The following is a 24,047-nucleotide window of genomic DNA, read 5'->3' as shown; positions in this document are numbered from 1 at the left end:
GTATTCGGGGATCTTAAAATCTAGCTTTTATACATTTGATTGGCCTGCTCAACTGAAATTACATCTTTTGTAATGCTATAGCAAATGCAAACTAGACTCCTTACATTTAGCAGCCTAAATATTGTCGAAGTTCAGAGAGACAAGGTAGTACATTTTGGTTCCCACCTCAAGACTTTGATTACTTTAACACAGCTTTACATTTCCCTGGGAGGTTTATTTAAGCAACCTCAGCAGAGATGACTGTCTAGGAGGAGCTTGTGTCTGGAGGTACAGTCAGAGACCATTAATTCTACCCCTGCTGGTTAATTGTTAGGAAATTTCTTATGCTTCAGTCCTTGTTAGTATACATTTTCAATGCTGAAAACATGCATGTAATACACACTAAGGGTGTGTGTAGACAAAATGATGTTTCCTGTTTACACCAATGCAACTACATTTGTGTTTGCATGATCTGGGATTTCCTGCCCCTCTGAAAGTCCATTTAGCTCCTTAAACCAACACTACTTGGAGATGTGTTGTTTTGCGATGCACCCCAGTTATGCCACCCCAGCTATGGATTTATTTCCTCCAAACAGCCAGATTCCAAAAACTTCTAATTAATCCCCTTCACCATGAGGTGGCGCTGTGTTCAGGCCTTTAGCCAGTAGGTGGCTGTGTGTTTGGGGTTTTTTAACCTCCCTCACTCCTCACCTCCCCCTCCTCCCTCACAGCATGCAGTGGCAACAGGTAACCAGCCACAAAGCAGGTCTGCATATTATTATTTTTATTTTAACAAAAAGAAATGGGGGAAGAAAGCAACATTCCCCTCTTAATTTACTACTCCCTCTTAATTCTACTGGCCCCCCGGCCTCTTACCCCGCCGGTGTACCCTCCACCTGTGCCCCCACCCATGTAGCTCCCCCACTGCAGTGGGCATAGCTCTGGAAGACAGCTCCAGCAGCATTACTGTAGTGGTAAGTTTTTGCAAGTAGTTTGAAACTTTGAGTGGCTACATGACTTTCTTCAATGTTGCAAATCTTCCAAACTTCATCTCATTCCATTTCAGAACCATGACCATTAATCCAGGGTATGTAGCATCCCAGGACAGGTCAGTGGGACATATTGCCTAAATTATATTTAGGTAGTATGTCCCTCTGACCTTGGGAAGGGGAGGTGGGGAGGGCAGAAGTCCATTTTTTCGACTGTGCTCCAAACTCCCCTCCTCTTCCTCTTTCCACCTCCCTGAAGAAAACTTTCATGGGCTGAACTCACCAGAGACAACCAGTAAAATTCAAAAATGAAGATTTGTAGAAGAGTGAAAAACACATATTGCAGATTTGCAGTTGTTATTTATTTTTTATATTTTGTATATATTTTATATTGTAAAGGTGCTGTGGAGGAAGTTTCCCCCTTTTATGTAATACTTTCTGTTATCCTGATTTATTTAAAATTTTTGTTAATTAATTATCATTTATTACTTATTAAATTCTTTTTTAATTATCTCTTTTTCTTTCTTTCTTCACAAAAGAAGAAAATGTACCACACCCCCCCTTTTTAATAAAGTGTTTTATTTTTGCTCTCTATATATGTCATGTGTTCTTTGATAAGCAGAATTGGTATGCATGGCCAATCCTGGGGTGGGTGGGGTGGTTTTCAGAGACCATGTCACCTCAGCATGGGGATACTTTGCTTGAGGGGTTTTATGGAGTCATGGCCTTACTGGAAAGAGTTGTAAAAAGTTGCAGGGTGGACTGTCATCAGAGATAGGTCAAATGCATTTGGCATGAATAAACCCACAAGTTCAGAATAAGAAAGTAAAAACAACAGAAATTCACTTGATTTTGATGAAAAGCCATAAATCAGCCTAGGTTCATTATTTCTTTTTATGTCTGCTGCAGTAATGGCCTACTACTACTTTATCCAAAAGGTTGATTACAAATACCTCCCATATGGCTATTAGTAACTTTTGCACTGGGTAATTTTTACATTGAAAGGGGAACAGTGAATGTGCACCTGCAAAAATAAGTGAACAAGGGCTTAAGGAGTTATTTTTTTCACTCATTAAGGCAACACAACTTTGTCTTAACCATGCTTGCTTGCGAGGTTCATGAATGAGAATGATGCTCCCAGTAAACTTGTAAGGGTTTGGAGTCAGCAGCAGAAGCATTCCTGACAGTTCGAAGCTGGATCTATTGGTTTGGTTTGGTTTTCTTACAGAACTGCAGTGCCAGCCAAGGAAATACAAACCATATCTTACTCTGGAGGCTAATCAAGAATACTGCACTCCTACAGCAAAGATGAGATTAGCAAGTAGGGGCATGATGCAGCACTGCATTCCTGATCCAAGTAGTGTGTTGCATAGAAGGCACATCCAGATTCCTGAAGAGAGCATGTTGTGCATTTTTTCAGCAAAATAGAAAATAGAGTTTTGATGCAAGATTTGTCAAACCTGAACTGTTTCGTGGGAACCCTCCTTGCATGTAATGTCAAAGCACAGCTGGGGTTTTGGGGCGGACATGCCTCTAAGAGCACAGATTTCCAGGGTCTGTTGGTTGACCTGGGCCATAAAACCTACTTCCTGCCAGTGGTCAAAAGTCCTTTGGACTGCCTACTTGTACTGGGAGCTAGCTGGCCTGGGAAGCTAAGAAGCCCTAGTGTTTCCTGTCCTAACAGTCTGCCTGACAGACTGTCCTGGGGCATCTGAAGTTCCTGAATGAAATTTGCATTTTTAACAACCTAACAGAAACAATATAACTGACAAGAAGGTCAGTTAGACTCTGCTGCTTTTGGCATTTTAGGAAACAAATTTCCTGGAAATACCATATGTTGGCATTTCTGAATGTGTTTTTTTTCCTAGATTTCTGGTTCATTGAAAAAGTAAGTATTTCTGCAAATCCCCTGTATTTTCATGTGATGCTATAATATTTTCTGTTCAGGATAACATTAAACTTGATATGTTACAACATTTTGCTATCCTCATTAACAAAAAATTGCATGACAGGAAGAATTCGGTGCTAGTCTATAGCTGTGACAGGACATGCATGTCAGGAAGTATTGTAGCATATGTGTATATAATAATGTTTCCAGGGTGGTGACACTTTCTTTTGATAATTGTCCATCCGTTGAAAGGCACTGACATTTGGAAAACAACTGGGGAATGTCCCAAGAATGGAAGGGCAAGTTAGAGGACACAAATATGCAATATGTGTTGCAAATATTCTTTTAATACAATAAAGATTTCTTTGTTTGGCGGTTTTGCCAGAATATGGCTCTGACCTGTGGAGCTTTAATAAATGGCTTGGAACTGTAACTAGCCAATCAAAAGCAGGATTTCAAAATGTCACTTTATAATGCAAAGCTGCTGCCAATGCTGACTGAACTTATGTTACCCCAGTCACATGCACACACTTTCCTGGAATTATGATTTTTCTTAAGTAATACTTCCCTAGCAGTTCAATAAAGTATCCTAAGAAGAAGGCCTATGAGTCATGCTTTCAATAAAAATGGAAAATGTTCATGTATACATCTCTCATTACTGGCAGTGCCGTAAACAGGACAGCAGCATGATACAACTTTCTTGTGCTTGAATATGAGTCAAATTAAACATTCACATTGCATGCAAACAGTACCATTGTAGCCACTGGTGATTGACACCCAGAATGAAACCTAGTATATTTCAAATCTGTAGCTATAAAGACAGATATGGCTTAAATAAAACACCATCTTCCATTTCTAAATCTCAATGTGATGTCTGTACGTACTGCGAACAGTATCCAGTCAACAGCCTTGTGACCTACTGTATACCTGATGTAGCTCTGCTTAGATCTCAAGGTCCCTAGATGGTGCTGTATCACTAGCTGTGAAAGGGAAGTCTAAAACTAGAGATCTTAATGTGAGGGCAGCAACATACACAAGTATAGATGTATTTTCAGGAAACTCAATGCACTTAACATCAACAAACTAGTAGACCATGTTTGTTTGCTCTGCTACTGATTGACACAGAAAACCACTAAATATCTATGTTGCATAATTATCATGAAAGACTAAATTCAGCCTAGCCCTACAGAGATGCATGGTGCACCAGGAGGCACTGGTGGGTTGTGGGGGAGGTAGGTGGGAGCAGCAGAAAGAGCTTGCTTCTCTCATCACAGTCCAAGCAAGAGCTCGGCAAAAATGCAAACTTTGCATGTAGGGAACACATAGTACCCCTAAGGGGATGGTGAAAACAGAGCCGTATATACACAAGCCTGCAATGGGACTGGCATGGAGCCAGGGGAACAGAAGATGGTAGTAGCAGGTGTTCTTCCACTCCATGCCAGAGAGTCCTGGACAGTATTCTGCCTCCTTGCAGTGAATGCCCCCACCATGCCCCTGCCCAGAGAAGCAGGGAAACAACACTGCTAATTACTCTGGGCTAAAAAGCAGAAAGTATGGCTAGGTACAGATAGGCAACCAGTTTGAGGTAGAATTGATCTAAGTTCACGGTTTTCAGTAAGTGGTGCAGTTTAGATCAATAGCAAACAGAACACACATTTGCCCTCGGAGGCAAGGAGGCAGACCAGGTTCCACAATTTTTAAACTATTCTAGGTGTGCCAAACTTCTGTTCTGTTGTAAGTATAGACTGGTTTTGTGTGCCAGACCTCTGTTTTGTTATGGGTATAGATTGGTTCATAATCACTTATGCTGGTAAAAGTATAATGATCTGTACCTGGCCTATTTTATTTTAAAACCCCCTTTAAATGGACAGCTTTAATATGTGCACTCGCTGGCCATTTCAAGAGGCTTTACAACATAAATGTAGGACCCGGGCACTTAGCGCAAGCTACACAAAACTGCAGTCAGTGAGGTGGAATCAAGCCACCAAGAAGCAACGCCTGCTGAATTCCAAGTTTGTGGTTTATTTTTATTTCGCTGCGATCACAAACCATCAGAGTATTGATCCATGATGCTCTCCATGCATCTTCCAACCTGACCTAGGGCACCCTGCTGCTCACAACCTCCCTCAAGTTCCAGATGTGGGCTGCTAAATGCAAGATTGATGTCAAAGTTTAATTAGCTGCTGTCTTCATTTCAAACAACTGATTGATAGAATGCATTTCCCAAGTCCTGTCTCTGATTAGTCTAAACTGTGTGTCATATGCTGAGTGGTCTGCCATACATCCAGACAGTACGTTTCCTACCGAGGTTCTGCAAGCATGGGGTAGCAGGAGGGAGGAGTTTTTTCCGCTGTCTCTTATGAACAAGAATTGTACTCTCTGAGGTAACAGTATTACCAATTTCCTCTTCAGTGATAAAGAAAGGTAAAGGACTGATGCAATGAGGGATAGCAATAGAACAAAATTCTTCTTTATTTTTGCTCTGTTGCCTCCAAACTGGTTATAAGGAAAAGCCAGGAACAAACTGGCTTTCAGCATAATGTGCTGGAGGGAAATGGTAAACATGACAGCCCAGGATCACTTTGCAGAAATATTGGGACCTTTTTTATAAACTTGTTGCTCATCATGGATATCAGTGATTTTAGTCACAGTAAATTGACATCAGCCTTAGTATACCAAAGGCAATAAGTATTTCTGAAAACCACTGCTTCACCTTTCTGCATTTCTAATTATTTGCTAACCATGAAAGAAAGCTGGCATATGGAAAACTGAAGCTATGCCTTAAAGAAGGAGGAAAATGATTTTCAGCAGCCTTTAAATTCCCCTTTGTGGTCACAGCATGGCCAACTTCAAAGTTTTGCATTTGACCTTCAAAAGAGAAAGCCAGACCTGATAGAAGATTTGCTGATCTCTCCCTTTTTTAATTGGGCAAAATCTTATGTAAAACATAAGATTAAAGATCAAAGGAGGGGCTGTGATGATACATCTTAGATTTGCAACATCTCATCAGCTGCAGATCAGTTCTGTCAGATGCTACATCTTTGAGCAGGTCAGCCTCAGAATTTAGTTGCCAACCAGCTTTGATTTCTTGCTCTTCAAAGCATAGGTATGGATGGTATATTGTATATTTGTTGTTGTATGTTTTTCTTAAAGAATGCCACTGTAGTCAGGAAGTGACAGAGTATATAACTGGTTCTTAGAAAGGAAGATCAACCATAGAGTCCTTTTGCTTCTACAGGTAAGAAGGCACATTCCAGGCCTGTGCCCATAAGGAGACAATCAAGAGACAATCAGGGGAATGAACAGGCCATTTGCCTGCACCACTTCCACAATGACTAACAGAACAGGCTTGGTGGCTAGTGAGGAACTCACTTCAGGAGTGAAAAATACTAGCTGTGCTCTATAGGAAGTTTCTACCTCTGGCCAACCTAATATGAGAATCCCAAGCAGATGTGTATAAGCAAGTCTGTGGGAGTAAAGCGGGTTTCTAGAGGCTTAACTTTCAGGAAAGGCATTGGGCCAGGGAACAATCAGAGGTGCCTCCTTCCCACATGCAGTTGTTAAGCAAAGATGCAGACAGTTCTAGTACAAAAGTGTTCCTCAGATTTGTCAGGTCAGGTCTGTTAGAGAGAGGAAACTTGTGCAGAAGAGCTTGTAGTTTGTTAGTCTGACAATATGGGCTTCAGTTCTTCCTTTATCCCAATCTTCTCTTTGACCCTTTATTACTAAGATAGGGAGGTGGAAAGGGCAATGGATAATTGAGGCTTAAATCAATGGAGATGGAGAATCTCCACTTCAGTTAAAGAAAAAACTGGTACTTTGGGAAAATAGAACTAGCTGAGAGCCATTCCACTGGCTTTTATTGGCAGAGGGCAATTTGGTTATAATGAATAGAAAGAATAGCTTTTTGTCTTTAATTTTAAAATCCTGGAAAAAGTAGCTTAAATTTGTGAAGTTTGAGAAGAGAAAAAATGTGTGGGGGGAGAGAAAGGAACAGAGACAGTGGAAGTTTGTGGTTGTACCAAGAGAGGATTCCAAAAAAATAAGAGGCCAACAGGACAACATTTCACCAATGGAACATTTTAAAACGTTGCCTCCAAAAAGTTAATTCATAATCTTCAAAGTCGTCACATAGAAAAACTCCATTTCAGAGTTTTTGTGTCAGACTTGCAGACAGTGTCCAAAAATTACATGATGAAACGGAATTCCAAGTCTTCTTCAATACCTATCTTCACATAACTTCAGTTAGAGAGTCACAAATGACACCTGCATGGTCATATTGCCTATCATCAAGGTTGCCCAACATTTGTCCCATCCTAAGACACTGTTTTCAGTTGCTTATAATTTTACCAAACTTGAATCGCTTGGGCTGAAGTTTTTCATACTAGAGGTCTGCCTAAGGCTGATTTTTTCTTTCCTGTTGGAAAATTTCAGGCAAAATGGTCCAACAATTTCTAAGAATGAGGTTAAAGAAATATTTAATTCTTTTGTCTATGCTATAACAGTCTGGCAACATTTCCTTTGAGAAGGCCTAGCTTACCCAGGGTCAAGAGAAACATCTTGGAGTGCACTAGCTAAACTCTGGGGAGTCTGCCTGCACCAAGCATGGTCCAGTCCAGAAGTGAGAGTATCTATCCCTGTAATCGTGGCTCTGGGTGGCTGTGGGCCAGCCACCAGAACTAAAAACAAGGAGTATGTATTTCTTGTGCTGTATCCTACATGCCTGGGCTTAGACAATGTGAAAAGGGTAGCTGCCTGATTTGAAGGTGGACAAGAGCTGGACCTGAGCAAAAAAGAAGCTTGCTGAGGGAAGGAAGAAGTGAGGAGGGGGGTCACATTGGATGAGGAGCCAAGGTCTAGGCAAAAACTGAGACAGACTTGGCAAAGACACTAAAGCAAAGAGCTGAGTGAGCAGGGATGCAGAAAACTTGGAGGAGGAGCCCAGATAGGGAAGCTGAGTCTCTGAGTCAAGAGTAGATAAGGAACAGGGATAATGGAGTCAGCAAGTAGATGTTGAAAGGCATGGGGAATAAATTAGATGAGGAAAAAAATAAGTTACTGGACAGGTAAGGAATGACTGGAGGTGAAGAAAAGATTGGGAAGTATGGAAAAGAGACCAGGGCTGGCTGGGAAAGGACACTGAGAGAATGTGATGAATGCAGATAGTCAGAGGGGCAATACTCGTTGGCATGACAGGCAGTGGTGTTAGTATACCAGCAGCCTACAATTGATAAGCTTCATGAAGGCATTATTTGCATGCAGTGCAGTGTCTTGCACATGTGGGGTATTACATAATGGATAACATCATGAGAGAAATCTTGAGCATCTAGAAAGCATGAAGCTTGAAAGATTAAACTGTAGACTTATTAACAACAACCTGCAGTATCTTATAAAAATCCTGCAGGAGGATTTAGCCTTACTAGGGGTATGAAGGAAACAGGGCTAGGGGAGTGGGACAGGATAAGAGGGGGCAGAGGGGAATGTGCAGAAGAGCCCGAGTCCATTACAGCATGTTCTCCTGAGCCTGGAATGGAGGCCAAGATCCCAGAACCTCACCACTCCTCCATTCTCAGCAAATATCTGTGAAACCTACCAGCAAAATATCTACTCCCACTTAGCACTTGTCCAAAACAACCTGCTGCTCTCAGCTCAATTAGCGGAAGACTCTGTGTATATATATGTGTGTGTGTGTATACATGGTGTGTGTGTGTGGTGGATCTGAATGAAGGCTCTTCTCAAGTGGGTGTCAGTGTGATGTCATTTGATGAAATATCTGTGGGGCAGGGGGAAAGGGGAGGAGCGGTATACAGTTAGCATGGTCAAAACCTAAGAACTTAAACACAAAGACAATAGAGGTGGTGCAATATGTAAATAATTACATATAGAAAACAATGCAAAAGAACATTATCAAGGCTACAAAATCAGGCAGTTTAAAGTCAGAAGATGTGGAAGTTAAGGTTGACCTTCGAACTGCAACCTTAATGTTCCTGAACAGCCTTTTTGTGTAATTATTTATGTATTACGCATGCCTCTATTCTGTAGCTCTTACTGTAGCAAAACTCTCATTGATTTAAAGATATTTAAAAAGATGATGGCATGAAAGGTTAGTACAATGTATGACTACATACTTCTTTGTGCTCTGCAGCTAAAGTAATATAACTGTGCCAAAAGCATAACTAAGCATCCCAGCCAGAGGACAGTATTAACACAGATATGCTGTTTCCAATTCTGGAGCCAGCATGCACATAGATAGCTAGCTTGGGTATCTCTGCAAAGCAATGTTTTGCGCTGTACTGTTAGTTATATACTCAGCCGTCTGGGTTAGCAGACCTGCCACTCAGATGCAGAAGAAATAACTAAGCAACTGAAGAGCACTTTATAAGGGTGTCATAGCTAGATCTTTCACACTGTGATACTATATAACTCTATATCACCTTTCTATTCAGACCACAGCACAGGGTCATGACAAACCCACATATTCACTTCTCTGCTGCATAACAGAAAAGGTGATCTGACCCAAGAGGAGCAACCAGGCAAAAGAATCAAATACCCATGGAGGAGGTCATGATACCATCACTAATAACATTAAAATGAGTGAAATCAGATCATATTGGTAATGCCATAGAGAGGAGCTCCATGAACTTCAGATAATTAGACTAGATTGGACAGACACCCTTTCCCATGGCTTATGGCTGTGAGCCTATAGATTACATGAAACACTATAACATGTGCAAGCATTTTAAGACTTCAAAAACCCAAATGCCCAAATAACACAAATTCTTGCCATATTCAGGAAAATATTAATACATTTCAGGTGCTGATAACTTATCCAAAACTATTTCTCTCTACAAAGGAGAGCAACATTTCAAGTCAGAGCAAGTAGAGGATTTAACTTTTTTGTTTTAGCAAGCAGTGGCGACTTCATGGCAATACAGATTTTTTTTTAGACTGACTTATGCTACATCTTCAATTTAGTTCTGGATAGTAATTGGTATTTTATTATTATACTGCAGTAATACCCTATGGCCAGACTATGACTGTTTGACAGCTCATGCAAATGTCAACTGCTACAGCTGTACTAATGCTGAAAAAAGAGTGTCATCATAGAATGTATAATATACGGAACAAATAATAAGGGTGTCATAGCTATATAAACTATTGCATGCATGTTAGGAAAAGTGGACACTGTTGCAAAATTCAGCTGACATCATCAGTCAACTAATCTAACTAATGGATTACCAATATACTGAATGAAAGCTTCTGTGCTATAGCTGAAGACACGGTTATCATCATAGCCAGTCCCATAGTGGTTTAAAATATAATTAGGAAGTGTTCTTTGATGCACACAAAATTATCTACATGTAGGAAACCAGTGAGACGTCACATGTTAAGGAAAAGAACAGGCTGACTCTAACAGACTTAATTTCTTCCAAGAACAGATTGCTCATGTTTGACATTAAAACACTGTACCACAAGCATGCAGACGGGTTAGTTGTTTGTCATTTTTGAGCACTCATTGTGCACTAATGTTAACTCATCATTCTTGTTGTGGATATCTGCATTTAAATGCACATTACTCAGTGTTACTTCTTGAAAAAAAGCTCAAAAGTGAGCATGTTTTATAGTCTAGCATGTGGTCATTCCTAGCAAAAAGAAGTGAAAACAAGTTTTAACTCATTTTGCTCCATGAAAGAAAAAATAAGCACTTGCTAGCAACTCATGACCACATATTGGATCAAATATGATTTGGATATACTATAAACTAGAAATCTAATTATACAGGTTGTTTTCTAAATAATTTACTGTTTGCAGTATATTTATTTTCCCCAAAAGTCAGATCTAAAAATCCCACTTCCAAAGTGAAACTTCAGCTTGACTGTTGCTATATGAAACCCATTCAAAAGAAAGGTTAATTCCTAGCCTATATGTTTTACTACTGATTACTTCTTCATTTAAAAACCTGGATAAAACCTGGATAAAATTACTGAAAATAATTTTTTTGGCAAATCATTCATGACCAAGTGCTTCAGAAGAAAACTTTCAGTACTTTGTATTTAACTCTCTAAAAAATATACTACTAATAAAAAAACAGAAAGTTGGGGGGGTTTTAATTTACATTTTCTGTCATGCAAACTAGTTTAGATCTCACTTTTTATTTTGTAAAGCTTCTATTAAAGGACTTGTTCAAGGCAGACGATTTAAAAGTGACAAAAAGACAAAACTACAAATCAGTGACTCTGGGCTAAAATATTTAATATGGAATACTGATTCCTCCCTGGTTGCTATGTCAATGCAGTTGAACAGAAATAAAATAAAGCTTAAAAAAGCAAAAAGGTATAATTATGACAACACTTCAGACAATAAAATCCACGTGCTCTCATACAACATGTTCACTATATTAGCCAATTAAAGCCCACCTACCTTCACAGATCCATACTCATAATCAGATCCCTGAAGCAAATGCAGAAGAGATACCATAAAAATATTCACAGTTGCCCACGGTTTGTACATTGTGATGTTTAAGATCCACCAATTACTACGCCGTTGATATCGTACAGCTGGAGGAGTCTGTTTTGAAATGCATTTCTCTATTAATAGTTTTTTAACAAAGCTTCCAGATTTTCTGTTTTCAATCCAAACAACATTTGCAGGGGTGAAGTAAATAACTGTTGTATCATCCAACACAGTTATAATTTACCTAGCTAATATAATTCATAGAGTATTTTTAGATCAATTGAAATAAATTGTTAAAGGTTATTTTAATTATACCTATTCTTACAAGAAATCAGGTACAGGTTCCAGTTAATAAAGTTAATGTATCTTCTACCAGGACCCACAGAAGTATTGAAAATTCACTTATAGTCCAGAAAATTTAAAAATCTGCTTTATTTGTGCTCTGTGTTACAGCAGCCTGTTAAGATGGTAGTATAACGGCCAATGTTTTGAGCTACAGAGAGCTGTAATCCAACTCTGTATTAAAACTTTTTTCACAACCTTCATGGAAGCTTGCAGAAGCATGTGTCTTAAATCTGATACAGACTTTGGCAGAAACACAGTCAAATTTTGGCTCTAACCCCATTCTGTGTCTACCAATAGCATAGCAGTTTTAAACTAACTGATGCAATCTAGACTGCCATTATTTTAAAGAAGATTACCTGAAACATGAAACTTCAGCACACTTTCTTACACAGCACACATATTACAAAGCTAGTCCTTTAAAAAAAAAAGGGGGGGACAACATACCCTCCTGTATATTTTTTGTGACAAGGGATTTGCTGGATGCAGTTTCACAAAGAAAAGTAACTAAACATATTTTAAAGAAACAGGCTTTTTAAAAATAAGTCTATGAAGATGCAGCTATAAAATGAGTAAATGTGTTTTTATTTTGAGCAGAGCAGAAAAATGCTTTTGCATGAAAACAAAAAACAGCTTTAATGCGTTTTTACATCTATGTATGTAAATATAGAGAGTACACCAAAATGCAGATTTAACACTCAGAAGCTTAATTACAGTTACAAAATTTGATATTTATGTATATCAAGTACATATTGCTGATCTGCTCTAGTAAAACTTCATTTAAGAGAGAAGTTTCAGTAAGTCAATCAGACTACTCCTTTTCATAAGGTTGGCATGATCATAGACTACTAATGTTAATATATAACTCAGTCATTCTCTTAACATTGAAGATCACTGGTTTCCAATCTTTGACTTCCATGTGTTAGCTCTCTCAAAGCCATTTTTTGCCTTGCTGTAATCATCAAAGGCTTGTATAATTTCTTCCTGAGTATTCATCACAAAGGGACCTAAAGACAGAATGCAATTTGAGTTCAATATTTTCAGCTGCAGGCTGTTATTTCACAGAGAAATATATGACTTCATATTATTTGTGTTACATTCTTTCCATTATATTATTTTTAATATATTTTATTTCTTTTGCCACCAGTTGTCTGAATGGAATACCCTCCTCCACTCCACCTTGGACTTGCCTCTGTGATTGGCGTCCCCCTTAGCAGTGGCAAGGGAGAGCAGGGAGCTAGCCTTTACAGGCAGGGTTTGCAGTCTTCCCATCTCTAACCATGCTTCCCCCATTCACCTCCCTGCACACTCTTGCAGAGGGATTCACAGAACTGTCAGATGTGGTCTTTTATTTTGCACAAACAGTGCAGTTTTCCACTAAATTATATCAACATATTAACTCTTCATTTTAATTCTTATACTATTTAGTTGTTTAATATAGAGAGATTTTAACCTCAAATGCCTCATTTAATTTTTCTGTTCTCTTTCCAATACAGCTTCCCATCACAAGTGCAGAAGCTGTGATCCTCTTGGCTTTCCTATTCTCCCCACTAAAGATGTGGGCAGAATAGGAAAGCCTGTTTCAGTGCAGTGATTGTTCCCCTCGTCTCAAAAAATAAACCCCCCAATATTGCATTTCATATTGAGCTCAAACTATATATTTTTTTCAGATTATTTCAAAATATTTGGAAAATCCAATCCTCTCATTTTCCAGACATCCTAATAAAATCACCAGGCTGGACTCACAAGGGGACTTGGGATCCATTTACAAAACCACCAAGATGGCATTTGAAAGATGGGTCCATGCCATAGGAGCCAGTGGTTAGGACCCTCCGTGTAGCTCATTTAAGATCCTTTCTGTACCTCAGATTAGAATGGTCTCCTGAGTTACATGAAAGCTACATTCATGTCTACTCTTGCCTCAGTTAGAGCTAGTATTTGAAGCCAAGTCTCCCATGACTCCTGGGCTAGGGAAACTTGGGTGTCATAATCTCATCTATGGCAATTATCCAGTGAATAAACGTAATCAATGAAGCCTAATCACTGGCTACTGAGTCAATCTCTCTAGTCCCATGACTATTTAAAGAGTATTGGGCACATGAACAAGTTACTGCAAGAAAAGCTACAGTAGGTCTGGCAGATGGTATTCCAAGGTAACTGCCTGTGTGCATGCCTCACCCTGCAAGGAATGCCAGGCAATTTACCCCTTAATGAGGGTAGAGTTAGCTACCTCACATGTGCCATAGGAAAAATTCACATTGTGGCTTACCTCACAACAGTTTTTTCTGTTGGCTCATACCCATGGTATTTATACAAAGTAGAACAGCAACAATGGCGGAGTAAGACAGACACTGAGTCCTATGCATGGGTGGTTAAGACACTATCCAGAGAATTGGGATACTGTTGGTGAAGTCCCTACTCTGACTTCAGCGAAAGAAGTTATTCAAACTTAATATCTCACATCCCAAACAATGCTTGAAACCACCAACCTATCAATGAGGCTGGTACTTCTCCCATGTAAGTCCTTTACTGGATCTATACTAAAAAATCATACCTGTTTGTTCTGGAAATTACAACAACTACATCAACATTTCCAAAGTTTATATTTTTTTCTTAATTTTTATTTGGCCAAAACCATTCACAAAATTAACCTAATGAAAACATAGTTTTGGGCCAACCAAAACCACATCTTTCAGTGAAAAACAAAACAAAACAATAAAAACTCAAATTGCATCCAGCTCTATTTCAATACAATTTAGTACAAAAATATGATATCATGTGCCTGGCACAAAATCTAGTACATTTAAAAAATAACATTAAATGTTGCAAGCAAAGAAAATATTAGCCTGTCCCTGAAGGGTGAGACACAAAGTGTGCATCTACATGAGATGCTTAATGCACCGTAAACTAATTCTACTGAGCATTAGCGCATCATGGCTAACACACAGTAGAATTAGTCTACTGCATATTAAGCATCATGAAAAGACCATGCACCAGTGCTACTGCACTGTAGCACCAGCTACTGCACATTTACTTAGTATGTCATATAGAGGTACTACACTTAATGCACAGTAGCAACAGAGCATTAATGCAGGTATTGAAGCGTGCAAAGTATACTAAAGTAAAAAGACAGCCTCCCATTGATTTTAATAGACTCTAAATCAAGCTTTAAGCTTGTAATGAACAAGGACAAAGCAAAGACAGTCAGCTAAAGAAGCACAGAAATTCTGACTTAACTCATTTTCTAGGAAAAAGTTTGTCCATAATGCCTACATCAGTGGGTGCCAGTCCTCTTTTTTTCTCTATTATAGCCCTCATTCAGAACAGATTGGATAATGGGCACCTTACCCTGGGTCCACCTTGCACCTCTCATGGAACAGATCTTCTCCTTTACTGCCCATGTCTAGGGCTACATGCTGTGGCCCCATACAGTTTTAAGATAGAGCTTGGTAAGTTTACATTGTGATTACATGATACAGTTGCCAGAAATAGTATTGGTGGGGACTCAGGGACTGAGAAATCATTCTTCCATTCTAATATCCTATATTCTTATGTAGTACTTGAGCACCCTCCGCAATCACTGAATAATAATAATGAAGTCCTTAATGGCAGCCATCCAGGTCTCTCATTCTATTTTCTCTCCTTCTGAGCATGGGAGTCTTCTCCATGATATATAAGGACCAAGTAGCCAGTCAATATATTAAATTAAATTCAATATAAGTCAATCATTCAATTCAATATAATATTAATATTCAATGTTCAATATAATAAATTCAGCTCAATATCATAAATGGAGATATGGAACAGTAGAAGCTGAAAGAAATGGGGAATAAGTCAGATGAGGAAGGAGGAATGTGATTGGTAAGGGAAGGCTGTATCTGGAGGAAACATTGGGAAGTGTGGAAAAAGGACCAGAACTGATTCATGTGTTCGTGATCTAGTGCCATTAAAGTCAATGGAAAAAATATAAAAATAAATGCTTCTTTACACTGCCTGATGGGAGCAGAATCAGGACCTGGCCTTTAGATAGAGTGACCATATCCCCCGGACAGGCTGGAACAGTCCCGGATTCTGTAGGGTGTCCCTGTGCCCCAGCTGGTTGCTGTAAATTGAAGCAGAAGTCCTGGAGTCTTCTGCTTCAGGCAGTGGCAAAGGCTGCTGCCACCCACTGTGCCTGACCTGGCTCTTGCTGACCAGTGGCCGGTGTGGAGGGTACATAGGGCTGAGCACAGCTCCTCCTGCCTGGGGCAGGGCTTGGTCGGGACAGGGTGGTCGGGGCAGGGCAGGCTGGGGCCAGGGCTCTGTCACCTGTGCGGGGTGAGTTGGGATGGCCATTTGCCTCTGGCAGCATCATGCCTTGCAACTGCGGCTGCTGCTGTTGCCCGGGCTGCGTGTGGTGGCTCCAGGCAGCTACCAGTGGCCAGGCAGAGGGGCCACTCTTAGGCAGGTCCAGCCTCTGCATGTGGGGGATGGAGCCTGGCTGCAGGCCTCCGTACTGTCACTCCCCACCATCAGGTTTCCTGGGAGCTGCAGGTGTGTGTGTGTGTGTGTGTGTGTGTGCGTGCGCGCGTGTGTGTGTGCGCATGCGCGCACGCATGTGTGTAAGATAGTAGATTCCCTTACCCCATCCCAGATTTCCTTAACCATTATATGGTCACACTACCTTTTGGCAGCCAAAGGTGAAACTGGATCTGGGCCATTACTTGTGATACGGGAAGCAATGTGGGGATTGAGGAAGAAGAATAGCCACATCAGCATACTACTTCCCACTGGGCCCACATGGGTGGGAAATAGGCAGGGAGGGACAGATTAAGATTCTGCCCAATGTCTTCCCTTGCTCCTTGCCTCCCAGTAAAATCAGGCAAGCAGAGCAGAGCCTATTCACAAGAGGAAACAATTTGCTCCAGGCCTAGAGAATGCATTGATTAGTTTTTTTGTCCTTGCCTCACTTCCACAGAGCAATGGAAAGAACCATGACTCTGAGATTATATTTCCATTGCAACCAGAGATACAATGACAGCCCAGGTAGAGACATCATCCAGCTATAATATTGCTACTTGAGTTACCACCAGCAGCAAAGACCTGTGGGCTTCAGCACAGGCCAGTCCCCCAAGTAACTACGCAAATATATTTTAATGACCTGAATTAAAATCTCTGCCAATCCAACCGTGCTGCTATGATCACCCAAATTAGCTAGATTAAAACTAACTTGCATATATATGAACATACTGCAATGACACCTCCATATTTCAGTTTACAGCAACCTGGGTCTTTTAAAGGAGCATCACTGGACTGGCCTTATTCTTTGAGATAGGGTGGTATTTTCCCCTACTTTAAAATGCTTCAGACGATGTGGATGGGAAGCACCATAAAAATGAAGTATTTATTTTATATACATGTGCATTTATATATACATATAAAATAAAGGCTTCATTTATCATTATTTATATTAATTAGCATAGTTCTGCTCCCTCAGAAGACTCAGGTTGCAGTTAAACTTCAGTATGAAGGTGTCATTATGGTATGTTTAGGCATTTGCAAATTAGTTTTAATCTAGCTAATTTGGGTGATAATAACAGCCTAGCCAGATTAGCAGATATTTTCATTCAGGTCACTGAAATATACTTGGATAGTTACTTTAGCAGTTCCAAATTCTTTTTTCCACAGTAACCCTACCTCCGGCCAGCTTGCAATATCACACTTCCTGTCCAGCGGCTGTAAGTGACTCTTTGTGGAGCTCCTTAAGTTCTGTGACTCCACTTGGGGTCATAAAGCCTATTTTGGAAGCTGCTAGATCAGAATTTAACTTCAATCACATGATCCCACATATACCATTTTGGCTAGGGAACATCAGAATCACTGATTTTCAATTCTTGTTTTTGTAATGGAGAGGAACACAAGAGTGTCAAAAGGTCATTAGGTAAGTGTGGGGGAAGGTGAGATACATGGAATATACCCTTTTAATTCTTTCTACTAATTTTGAAGACCAAACAAAAATGTCAAGACCGCTTCATTTACTAGAAATTCTTACCATGTTGTACGACAGGCTCCTTAATCGGCTCACCAGCAACCAAGACAAAATGGCTTATTTCAGGATCCTAAATTGATGAATGGAATGCATTAAATAGGAACATAGTTAGAGAATTTCTTGCAGACAAAATAAGGAACAGCTGGAATTTGATACTGGAGGAATTTTCTGTATAATATTAGCTCACTTGTATACTTTAAGACTAAAACCCTTTGAGGTAAGAAAAGAAATTGCCTTTTTTTTTAAGTTAGTTTAAACCCAAGAACAGGTCCAGACCAAGATCTTCATGCACCTGACAAAAAAAAAAGGGTGGGGGGGAGGGAAACGATGAAAACAAAAATGACCTTCATTCAGAGACATGTAGCAAAGCATGAATGGCATGGTACTGAAAAGTTTTAATGAGGGAAGTCATTCATCAAAGTCAGAAGGGTTACTCACATACAAGAGGCATTTTCAGGTTAGGCCCTACATTTTTTCCAATTAAAATGGTAAGTTGGCTGCAACAATAAAATTCAAGCTCAATAAAGGCAATTTTATTAACCTTACCATCATATAACATATTACATCATTGCATTTTTTTGCATCTGAGGACATTCATTACAGGATTTCACACTAATTCAAGTCTCAGCATGGAGCAATGTTTGGGAAACTAACATAATTCCCAGCTAAAATCATTAAGCAGTTATTTGTAAGGTGATGTACAAAGGGATCTACACATTCTCTATGACTAATTTACACACAGAGAGAACATTTGTTCTCCTTATAATTGCAAGGAAAAAAGAAAAAAAATGGTCCAATTAGCTCAACTATCCCATGAATAGGATCTAATTTAGATTTAATACTATATTTATAACACAAAAATGAATTGCAATTGAGGTTTGTCCATTGACAGGCTATATAAAATTGTTAAACTTTGAAAGGATGATTTTGGGAAAAACACTGGTTTTAAATACAGTGAATGTCTTGGGCAGAAATCTCTATTTAGGTTGTTGGAGTGGTGACTTGAAAACGTACAGCTATATGCTATGCATGAGTAATATAAAGAACATACATATGTGTGCATCAAACCACCAATTCAGACCCTGATCCAGAACCCCTGAATAGAGTCTAAATCCTAGCAAAATCAGTGGGGCTGTGTGCCAGTTTATGGTTTCATCCGTACTGATCAACTGGCAGATCATTAGGGCATGAGGCTGTAAACATGGCACTCATACTTGAGACAGCTTTAAGTTACCTAGTTCAGATACTGATAACAGGGTAAAGCTGCAGGAACACAGAGCACAGCCCATGCAGCAAAAGTCTACCTGAGCAGCTGAGTATATAAATGGGCAGGTGGCCTAAGTTAAACTCCATGCTGCCATGGTGACTCTTCTTGCAGTACCTGAGCTGGTAGTTACTTGACAGCTAACTCGGGTACATCCACATGTGCTACAGCTGCATCCATGCCTTTGAACACAACTCTACCTGACTACAGGATGGATGTTTAGCTTTGGCAAATATGAATCACACTAGCCATGAATTCAATGCTCAATAACTTATGTATATAGAGGGCCAGATTATGGTATTCAGACATATCTCAGAGCAGGAGACCTAGTCAAATAATGCAGGAAAATCATCAAAACATTATCAAACTCTGGATTACTTGGAAAATTTTCACCCAGTTCTACCTCAGGAAGACAGCATGTTCCAGCCTTCTGGGGAAATCATGGTACACCTTATTATTCCTTGTGTCAGCCAGGCCCCTCTTGGTCTACTATCTGGTATCATGTAAACCAGTACAGCCTATTCCATGGTTGGGCTGTTGGTGACAAAACCAACACCCCCACCTCAGCTAGCCTGGGTGAGGAGGGGGTGTGGACACCCAGCAGGACTAAAAACAAGACCTCTCAAAGGGCAGATGAACTCCCTGTGAGCCAATGGCCATCCATACCTGGAGAGCAGATGGGCACCACCAGGTCACTCTGCCCAAAGAATCACCAGTGATGCAAAGCAACTCAACTATCCTAGGGTGGTTACAGCATCTAAGTGCCCCAACTAAAGAGCATGTTTTTTTGTAATGCTTGAATGTGCAGTAAAATAAGCTAATGTGCATTAAAGCGCACATGCAGATGTGCCTAGTAGCATCCAGATAGTCTCTAATGCGTGCTCTGGGGTGCTGCTGTATTGAGCACCAGATATGCAAAACTAAGGAGACGGTCCATGTACTGCAGAGCAAGCATCATGCTATTAATGATAAATAAGAGCTGCTGATTGGTACAGAATACCACTGTCATAACCCCAACCCTCCGTGCCTTTTTGGTGAAATGTATACCTTTACGTTTCCTACTCCACACAGGAGATCAGGACAGCAAAGGATGCAATTTTGGCTTCTTGCTGCCCTGGAGACCTATGAAAACGGGAGCTCTTTGTACTTTATATCCTCTCCCCTTCAGACAGCTATGTGGGGGTTGCCTCCAGTGTGGCTCCTAATGTGTTTAGACAATGGGTCTTCAGGGCAAAGCTGAAATGGTTGCCAACATTAATTACTGACATTCAATGAAATTACAATACTTCCATTTTTCTTGCTATAATTAAAGCTCCTTCCAAGTGCTATAAAATGCAATAAATCATAATACAACAAATCTTGGTCTAAGGGAAGGGAAGCATATCAAATATGAGGTGAAAATAATTTTACAGGTGTTGGAAAGAAGAATGAATTAAGGAGAGATGGACATCTGAAAAAAACAAATTGCATGCTCACAGCCCATCATAGCAAGACGTTATCACCTGCTAGGTTCTGAAGGGTTCCTCAACAGTCATGTAGGGTCAGAATATAATAATCTAGACAGTCAAGGCTGATGAAGTCAATCACACATATGAGCATTAAGGGTTAAACAACCAGCAGGACTCTGCTCAGATTAATCTGACACTTCATAACAGGTCACTGTAGCAAGCTAGGTGTAATGTGCACTTATTTTCCCAGAGTAGTGGGCAAATATCTTGCTGCCTTTCTGAAGAAACTGGCAGCAAAGAAGATGAACTGTGAGATATTTGGCTCAGAGAAAACTACAATAATAGAACCGCATTGTTTTAAAGGCAAGTGAGACTGTTGCAAAATCATTGTGAGATATAAGGGTATATGTAAGGCTGCACCAGATCGCACAACTGAATAAACACTTTTGAACCCTTTCAAATAGAAGATTGCTTCAGAAAAAAAGGCTAGATTGTAAATGGTATCAATATTTTTAACCTTGCTCATGGTCTTACTAAGCAGGCAAGAGAATCTGCATGACTGCTCAGAAACCCCAGAACGACTTCTGCTCTGAGTGCAGAGAAGCAATATGACACTTAAGTTACTCAGCACAACATGACATATTTCAGCAGTGAATAACATCAACCAAGTGGCCAGATCAGTTTTTAATGCAGTCATTTTCTTACAGATTATATTCAGTTTTTTCAGTGATATTACCAAAGGGACTGCTAGTACAGTTCACAGGCAGGAGGGTATTCAAGAAATCTTATAAAACATTCTGAACTGACAGTAGTCCTCCATGGTTGAACAGCTTTGGTCCCTGATGATGCTCTGACTACATCTTGAAGTGTAGACCAGGTCACATACTAATAGCAATGTACAGATCCACTGCAACACTGCCTTTTTGGACAGTCACTAAACTACTGTGTTGAGTCCCAGTCCACTAGGCCAGTGGTGCTCAACTTTTCAGCTCCACAGGCCAAGTAAAGGGAGCAGGGCAAGTCCCTAGACTGGATCCTGTGGGCAAGATCCAGCATAGAGTTGGTGTGTAGAATTATTTTGCAAGTGTGATCCAGCATGCTTGCTTTGACCCATGTGCAGGATCTGGACAGAGAGCAACCGCACCTTGTTTGCCTGGATCTCAGCTGCCTTCATCAGTTTTTTCTCCCAGGTCCTTCTGGGAATATTTTCTGGATACAGGTTCTTTGTCTGTTACTGTCTGACAGAGAAGATGACTGCTGGTCCTCTTGCCACCAAAATACCCTAGATACCGAAACACACCCTCTCTCAGAACTCCAGGCAGGAAGGCATTTTGACCTACAGTTTAACTCTTCAGGGGCCTATGACAGTGAAAGCAGAAACACAGACAAGCTTGGCACACTATTATAAAACACAAGGATTCTTCACTGAGTGATATAGGAAATACACAAATCTAGACAAAAATAATAAACCTTGTGTACATGCTTGTCTCTTCCACTCTCAAGCCCAAAGTTCCTTAGGTCTATCCCTGTGTCTCCTCCGTCCCTTCGTTCTGCTTCAGCAATCTCTATTCCCTAAAGCCCTTCTTTAGGACAGCTAGGGAAAATTAACTGGTTCTGGCTACCTCCTTCTTCCCCACCCCCCAATCTCCTTGCTATTTTGTTTCCTGGACAAAACTACAGTTGGTAAAATTAAGTACTCTCTATTTTTGCTAGTTTAATGGGAACACAGTAAAGAATATGCCAGCAAAAGTGGGTACATGCAGTGGCACTGCACTATACAACAATTTTCACAGTAACAACTTCATAATATCAACTAGAATTCTTAAGTTTTCCACATAGATTCCCCAAACCATCACATTTCTTGGAAAGTGACGGACTTGACAACAAAAGTAGAAGATACAAGACTTGTTCCCACATTAACATTTTAGACACTGGGCCAGCCTTGGCTTACCAATTTAAGTAGTCAGTGGGACTACATGCATGAGTCAACCCATCATGACAGAACCACAAAATCATCTGATATGTGAACCCCTCATGACTGCATAAAATGTAAATTAAATGCTGAGGTTTTTTGGCTGCCTTTAGAGCTCTATTGTACTCTAATGTTTTTTTAGTTGCAACGAACACAGAATGCCCATGTCCATTTGACTGGCAAAGTCCCAGGGCTAAAATCCTGTCATGCTGCTTCATCAAAGTAAAAAGGTCTCAAAATGAGCAAAATCTTCTCCTGAGTATCTCTTGCAGCCCACGTCCTGCCTTTCATTTGGCAAGAGCATACTATGACAATTTTCTACTTTCCAGAACCACCAGTGGACCATGTGAATCAAAGTAAAAATTAGAGCAGCCCTTAAGCTGACTTACACCAGATGCCAAGCAAGGTGCTCACACTGCCTCAAAGTAATCGCTATTCCATCTATGTCTACAGAATAAACGTACTCCCAAGCACACTGTGCTGCTCCAGGAAGGCTATTTCCTAAACCAGAGCAGTGCAGCCCTGTCCACATCACTGAGTTGGGGATGGGCTAATCAGCACTGTCACTCAGCAGTGCTAATTAGCCAGCCTGAAGATCTGTGGAAATATGGCTACCGTGTTTCCAGTACAGGAAGCAGTAATACATTTCCTGACCAGACACAGTGTCCCTCTCCAGCTCCCATCACTGCTGCCCAAAACTGAGTAACGGAGATCCAAGAACAGCAATTGGTTTGACTCAGCATGGAACATGCCAAAGAGTAGCAAGGTGACATTATCAAGGAAAGATAGTTGGTATAATAAAGATAAGAGAGAGAGAGACAGAGGAAAAAGGGGAGAGAATGATTGGTACCTAGCACATCCAAACTAAAGCTAGATCTATGCTGGGTATGAAGCAAAAGGCTGAGGTGAGGACACTCATTTATACATTGATTTTTCAGAAGTAGTTTGCCCAATGCTACCCTTAAGACATTTGTATATACATAATAATAGAGACATGTATAATGGATGGCTCAAGAATGAATACACAGATAATTCACCTGGCAGTATAAACCATAAGAGTAAATACAGAGTGGTTTAAAATGACAGCAAGACCCTGAGACCTTAGGCCCCACATCCATCTGAGGGACATCTATAATAACAACATGCTAACTTGAAAAGAAAATCCATATGGTACAAGTTGAAATTTTGGGATGAAATGTTTATTATTTACATGTGGTTTTACTGATTTAACATTTACAAATCTCAGGTCAATGAAAGGGTAAATCAGTTCTCTGACATCAACAGGAGAGAATTAATAGCCTCTCTCCTGTGGCTGTTTACAGAGAAGTAAATGTATTCTATAAAGTGTATATATTATAAAGTTCTTCTATGGCCCTACTATGATTTTTCACACTTAAGACATAAAAATACTATTCTAAGATTGTATTTGGCCTACTTCTAATTGTATTTTATCTTGTCACCATCATGACAATTTCCTAGATATTACAATTAAAATTTTACATTGAAATTCCTGTTCAAAAGCCACTAGAGGAAGAACTGGTTGGCTCATGGAAGATGGCAATGGGATTGTCACATTTGGATTACCACTTCAAATTCGGACAGTGCTATTGCGGCACTTAAACCTGGATCCAAATCAGTAATTTCTAGGCATTATCATCTGGTGACTGGTGACTGGTCTGCATG

The 24,047-nt window shown here is 40.1% G+C and overlaps 2 protein-coding genes across 4 annotated transcripts in view; both read right to left on the bottom strand.

Annotated features, from left to right (window-relative positions):
• Positions 1 to 12,136, bottom strand: part of VEGFD (vascular endothelial growth factor D) — a 58,898-nt gene extending 46,762 nt beyond the window's left edge. For both annotated transcript variants that reach the window (XM_019529284.1, XM_019529285.1), the window contains exon 1: positions 11,278 to 12,136. In XM_019529284.1, the coding sequence (XP_019384829.1) occupies positions 11,278 to 11,367 (90 nt within the window). In that variant the 5' untranslated portion in view covers positions 11,368 to 12,136. The remainder of the gene's footprint in view (positions 1 to 11,277) is intronic.
• An 80-nt stretch (positions 12,137 to 12,216) lies between these two features.
• The window catches only part of PIR (pirin), a 93,017-nt gene continuing 81,186 nt past the window's right edge, over positions 12,217 to 24,047 (bottom strand). Inside the window, exons 9-10 of one of the 2 annotated variants that reach the window (XM_019529286.1) lie at positions 17,684 to 17,750; positions 12,217 to 12,659 (exon numbers count right to left, since the gene is read on the bottom strand). In XM_019529286.1, the coding sequence (XP_019384831.1) occupies positions 12,544 to 12,659; positions 17,684 to 17,750 (183 nt within the window). In that variant the 3' untranslated portion in view covers positions 12,217 to 12,543. The remainder of the gene's footprint in view (positions 12,660 to 17,683; positions 17,751 to 24,047) is intronic. The other variant, XM_019529287.1, reaches the window with a different exon arrangement.

This window comes from Crocodylus porosus, unplaced genomic scaffold (genome assembly GCF_001723895.1).
Source record: "Crocodylus porosus isolate Cpor-Errol unplaced genomic scaffold, CroPor_comp1, whole genome shotgun sequence".
Taxonomy (NCBI): domain Eukaryota; kingdom Metazoa; phylum Chordata; order Crocodylia; family Crocodylidae; genus Crocodylus; species Crocodylus porosus.
The sequence above is the reverse complement of the archived record's forward strand: the minus strand, read 5'-3'. Positions and strand labels throughout refer to the sequence as shown.